This window comes from Ochotona curzoniae, unplaced genomic scaffold (assembly GCF_017591425.1).
Source record: "Ochotona curzoniae isolate NIBS_2020 unplaced genomic scaffold, NIBS_Ocur_1.0 contig_4501, whole genome shotgun sequence".
Classification (NCBI taxonomy): Eukaryota; Metazoa; Chordata; class Mammalia; order Lagomorpha; family Ochotonidae; genus Ochotona; species Ochotona curzoniae.
The window spans coordinates 17,842,327-17,848,326 of NW_024466307.1; the positions used below are offsets into that span (position 1 = coordinate 17,842,327).

Consider the following 6,000-nt stretch of genomic DNA (forward strand, 5'->3'; position numbering starts at 1 on the left):
CATGGTTGTGTAACAACTCAGAATTCCTTCAGTGGCTTTCCCCTCTCCCTTGGAACAAAATCATAGCAATACCATTACGAAACACTGTGGGGAAACGTCATAACGCAGCTTGCTGCAGTGAGGCATCATTGGTGAGGATGACGTCATCCAACTGTCGAGGATGACGTCATCCAACTGTCGAGGCACAGGACCATGCACTGGAGATGCAGGTGGTTCTGAAGATGCATCTCGGGCCTCCTCCCCGTGCTGGTCCTCAGGCCTCGTTTCCTCTGGGGGCTGCAGAAGGAAACAGCTCATTTATACCCCAGTGCTGGCGTCCAGCTGCACCTGCTTCATCTTTGAACAACTGTGTTTCTTAATTTTTTTTCCCCAAGGCTTTTGCATTCAAAGCACAAATATATTAACATAGTTGTGATTAATATATTCACAACCCCAAACCATTTTCCAGCATCATTTTTTTTTCTTTCCAGTGGAGGACAGACATTCTGCTGCAAAAAAAAAAAGTGCCTGCTCAGTCCCGCAGGTGACAGGTGACTGGTGTTTCTTTTTGTTTCACCTGCTCAGGATAAAAAGCTTCTGTAATGTGACTTCAGATGACACATTGAGCTAATAAATGGGGTTGGCCTCATGAATGATAAGCTGAAGTCAGGTTGAATGTTACTTGTACCAAAATAAGCAATACATGGGAGGTTCAGATGGTGAATGAGGTTAGCAAGGTAGCTACTGAGCAGAGAAGCAGGTTCCGGTTTAAGCGGGGAGGAAGGCGCATCTCACCATGACCAAAGGAGGACTCAGTTGTGATGTAACAGGACGCCTCTTCAGAAAGTTCTTGGAAAATCTATTCTAAAGACTACATTCCATTAAAAAAAATCTAGTTAAGTGCACCAAATTTTTTTTTGATTTCCATTTTCCAAGAATGTTTTGAAGCCCCCCCCCCTTACTTTATTCGACTGGTGCGTATATTTGAAATGGAAATGAAATATTGTCGTTGTGGACTCATAAAACAGTATGAAATAGGGAGGATCGTCACAACCGGCTCATGGAAAGTATGTATTATGGGGGAAAAATTACATGTAGGCTTGCAGGGGGTTTTCAGCACTGAAATGAACTTTTCATTCCACTTGTCCATGGTCTTTTCAAAGTGCCCTTGCGTGTACACAGAGGAGAGTGTGACTCTGGGGAATGTGGCTTCTTAAACTGTCAGCTCAGCCTGCTGTCACCTGGCTCAGAGGGGTGCTGGCAGGGGAGGGCTTGGAGCAGGTGAGTGTGTGTGTGTGTGTGCGTGCATGGAATCTGGGGAGAGGTGTACCTGCACAGTTCCATGGCGATGGGGATAATGGTTGGCACCTCAGCGAGCTGGTGGGCTGCGTTCCCACGGACCTCTTCTCTGTTCCTTTGCAGGTGGGCAACGGCTACTCTGACGAGGCAGCCTTGATCCTGCACAGGAAAGGCTTTGACTGTCGGTTTCCCAGTAGAAACACAGGGCTGTTTTGCTCTACCACTCAGGGAAAGGTGAGTGCTGTGAAAGTGTCCCCTTGGTGAGTGTGCTGCCCCTGCACGTGAGCTCACGCCCCCCGCTCCTCCAGTCTCCTGTCTTCCCTTTCCTCTGCCAGCCTCACCGTCACCCCCAGTACCTCCACCCCTGACCCACACACACTCACTGACCTGCAGCATCAGTGGTGGGCAGACACAAGTCCTTCAGCCACCCAGGCCCTTCCCATACTCACTACAGCAAGTAGGGATAGCAAGGATGCGCCCAAGGCAAGTCCATTCCAGAGGACCCCGGGGTCCACTTCCCTCCATCCCTGCTCAAGTGAAGTCCATGCTGAGAAGCACCGAGGCTACTGTTGGCTCTCCTCCTGTGTGTCCTCTGCATGATTGGAGGTTGCATGCTCTTGGTTCAGGAGTCTGAAAGGACTTAGTCGTGCATCTCCAGAGAGACAGTTGGGACACCTGGCAGGGCTGAACAGGTGAACCCTGCCTGCAGTGGCCCGGAACTCAATAGCACATAGAGCCCTGGTTCTGTGTCTTCACTGTGCTGGGACAGGGAGAAATGACTGCGAACCACACAGGTGAGAGATGGAGGGCAGAGACTGGGCCATGATCAGCATTGTTTTAAAAGCTGTACGTCCCCTAGATATTCTTTCTTTGATTGAGAAAGTGACCCTAACAAGTCATGAAATTCCCAAGCAGGGTAGAGTAGAGCATTCAGGGCACAGTCTGTGTACGCGAGCCTGCGTAACATCTGCATTTCTCCTTAGAGGGCTCTGTTCATATGCCTATGCTTTACCAGTCTTTGCTCAGTCGATTAATCTCAATATGTGAATGTGTTTCCTTTTCAGATCTCGGTACATAAACTTTTTACCAAGTTTACTGTTGAAAGCCTCACAGCTTCATCGTTATCATTGATGCATTCTCCTACAGACGCCCAGAACATAAGTGAGATCAACTTGAGTCCCATGGAAATCAGTACATTTCGCATCCGTTTGAGGTGAACGTGACTTGTAGATCTGGCTTGGGAACTGCTGGCTTTTCTACCTGTCTAGGTTTGACGTGCAATAAGGAAGCACATGATTTTAGCTTCTGGCTACGCTGAGAACATGATTCTGTAATTTAACAACAAATAGGACAGAAAGAAAAGCGAGAAAGCCATGCTATGACCCAGGTCTCTTCAAGCTCCTCCTGCGGATCTGCCATCGCTAGGAATGGATGCGAGAAGCGAAGAAGTATTTAAAGACAACCTCTCAACAGCTCATAACTCAGGTTAAATGCTCACTAATTCTGTCTGTGTTGGGGGTTGTGAAGAGATTTATATCTGTATTTGTATTGCTGATCCTTTTTCGGTTGTAAAGGAACACCTGTTTGACCAAAACGGAGTTGAAAAAAGCAAAAGCAACTGATGGGTAATAGCTAATGGCCAAAATGGTTACAATTATTCGTACACATTAGAGAAACTTGTGTGTGTTGAAATATGTGGAAAGTGCAATCCCTTGGCCCTTATTATAAACATAGCTGATTTTCACACCCTTTTTTATATGACCCTCTCAACCCTCCCCTGCCCTCCCTTTGTAAGGATTTCCAGAAATACCTGATTTTGAATCATGCAGCAGTAGAAAAAGAAGCATATTTTCATTACTTGACAATGTGGGATAGGTGCAAGTTATTCCATTGTCACTGAGATAGAAGAAGCAATTCCATAGGTACCATAAACCTATTTTGGGTACCTGCAAGGTGTCTTTTTACACAGCTCATTTGAATACAGGTGTTCTGAGATGGGGTTTTCTATTTTAAAATTACCATATCAAAATAAATGTGCCTTATTTTTTTATAAGTCTTGTTAAATCTTTTGGTGTCCATATTACTGTCAGGGGAGGGAGGACACTGGGGGGAAGGGGCGTGGGTACTTCTTACGGCACATAAATTATGTGATTTTTGCCTGACAATACCGGCCACCTTCTGATCTGTTTCATTCCATTTGGGGTGATGTCACTTGATGTTACTCTTAAATTTTTTGACTATTTGAATGTACTAAGATGTCAGATAACAAAATAGGGAAGGAAAATGTTGTTCTTTACAATATGCTGCTGCCAAGGAAGCTGCAACTTGAAGCGTGGATTTTGTGACACGCAAAATTCAGATGTTTCCGTTTCCCAGTAGTTCATCATGTTGAAGAGAGAATGCTTTAAGATAAACCTTATTTGGAAACCCACATCTATGTAGCTCATCGTGACTTATCAAAGAATGTTTGTGCAGCTGATTGCAAACTCTTGTTTATGTTAACCTCAAAGCGACGTTCCAAGCCCATGTGCCATTACAGAACTTTGAATAAAGTGTATTTGGGAATCACTGTTTCCTTAATTTTAAAATAGCAGCAACATTTAGTTCCCACACAGGAAGGACTCTTCGGGTATTCACAAAGTTTTACCAATTCTGACTTTAAACTTCTGTTGACTTGTCTTCGTGGAAACCCGAAAGCCAGACTTCTGTCTTCCCATGTCTCTGGATTTTCAGTCAAGATGTAGCTCCTAAGATTATGGTTACTATGATGAATTCTTACCTCCTTCGCCTTTAAGAATTAAGGAAACAGTACCAGTGTTGATAAAGATACTGTGGAGAGGCTTAATTTTCCTGCAATAAACTCACATTGTACGTTTCCTTCCTTGCTTTTTTTTTGAGAGTCAACAGCTGAAAAAAAAAATGCTTCCTTTTTGTGGACATCTGCAGGCGATAAGGTCGTCAGAAGCAAATCCCAGGAACAAGATCAGTGTTGTCAAGCCTCCCAGGGGAGTTCACTGTGTCCTGTGGTTAAGTGGGTGTGCTTGCTTAATCACTCTGGAAATTCTGATCAAATGAGATACAGACCTGTTGCAATAACGGTGGCTCTGCCACTTCCAGTTGTTAGAGAAAGGTCTGTCCTGTGTCTGTCGGAGTTTTATTCCCTGTGTGTTGCCACCAGCTGCTCCCAGGTAAAGCAGAAATTCACCATAACCAGCAAGTTTCTGCATTTCAGAGTTACTTTTAGAATAAATCATCAGGGAAATTAAAAAAAAAAAAAGATGCTTTCATTTGGGTGTGGTCAAGAATTCAGTACATCATTTCGTGTCACTGGCACACATTGGTACTGATCTCCGTGGCGTGCTTGATTTTATTGCATTTTCTAGCACGATTATTCGGTTGGCTAAGTAGCTCTTTCATTTCTCTCTGACTCTGTCTCACTCTTTCCTCTTCTCTTCTCCTCTGCCTCTCAGTTTCTGCCTTTCTCTTCTCCCCCTCTCCCCTGCTTTGGAAATTTTAATTTGGGGTTATAACAAGTCTTCAAGATCTGATCATCTTTGTTTTCTATAAATAAATGATTAAACACTGTAAAATGTGTTGTAAAACATTGTAATTATCTTCCTGGATTTTGTTGTTGTTGTTGTTGTTGTTATTGTTGTTGTTATAGCTGTGCCGAAATATTTTCATATTCCTTTGAAAAACAAAAGTTTGGTTTCATTTTGATTGTTTTCTCACCTTGGAATCAACAGGTTTTGATATTTTCTCTTGGAAGATTTTATATCTTTTTGGGATTATGTAATATAAGATCTCTAATAAAAGATAATCTCATCCTGTGCCTGATTCCATGGAGTAATTTTTATTTGTATTTTGTAAGCAGTAGCATGAAAACTTCAGAGTGGAGAGGGCCTGTTCTTGGTTCCTTGAGGAGTGAATTGCTACTATGTCAACCCAGTTCCGATTAATCGAGAGAACATCCTTTTAGAAAGCCGTGGGGGCCTGTGGCTGGCGGGGAGTTCAACGTTTCTGGGTCTAGGGACTCCTGTGAGATTGCAGTCCAGGAACTTTCCTGACAGCCATGCGTAGGGGGCCTTCTGGCTGGTTGGGAGGGGTAGGTGTCAGTATATGAGCAGATGAGATATGAAGGAATCAGCCAAAACAGTAAGCTGGAGAGTCCATGGGAGTTGATCTAAAGGTAAGGGGAGTTGGAAGAGGTTCTGTATCATGCCCCCAGCCCAGGCTAGTCCTTAGCTTCTGTGACTTTAAGGCAGTTGTTCCAAATTGCATGATAGGAAACGGTGAAGGATAAATGACCTGGAAATGTCCATGGTTGAGCCAGGTACATAGTGCATTCAGACTGGGAAATTGGGAGTTATTGCGCGAAAGAGATAATTAGCTCATGTAAGCGCATGGAGTTAGGGTCAGCAGAATCACGTGGACAAACGTGCCCAAGTAAATGGAACTCACAGGCCAAGAAACAGCCCTTGGATGTAAATGGGATTGTGATCTGAAACAGAAAGCAGACCTGGAAGTTCCAGAGAAGATTCCATAGAAGAAGCAGATGAGATCATACCTAATGACTTCAACAGGTGGGAACAGTGTGCGCCCCTAAAGGAGGCTGGCCTAGAGACGTAATGAGCTCTGAGTGCATTGGTACTGTCCAGTAAAACTTTGATGAGCAAAATTTGCACTATACCTGCATGGGCAAATGCAGCCCTGTGTGGTTTT

General features: G+C 44.1%; 1 protein-coding gene across 2 annotated transcripts in view; it reads left to right on the top strand.

Moving 5' to 3' along the window:
* Window positions 1-5,105, top strand: part of MAN2A1 (mannosidase alpha class 2A member 1) — a 144,021-nt gene extending 138,916 nt beyond the window's left edge. For both annotated transcript variants that reach the window (XM_040986138.1, XM_040986139.1), the window contains exons 21-22: window positions 1,402-1,512; window positions 2,343-5,105. In XM_040986138.1, the coding sequence (XP_040842072.1) occupies window positions 1,402-1,512; window positions 2,343-2,495 (264 nt within the window). In that variant the 3' untranslated portion in view covers window positions 2,496-5,105. The remainder of the gene's footprint in view (window positions 1-1,401; window positions 1,513-2,342) is intronic.
* Window positions 5,106-6,000: the final 895 nt, after the last annotated feature.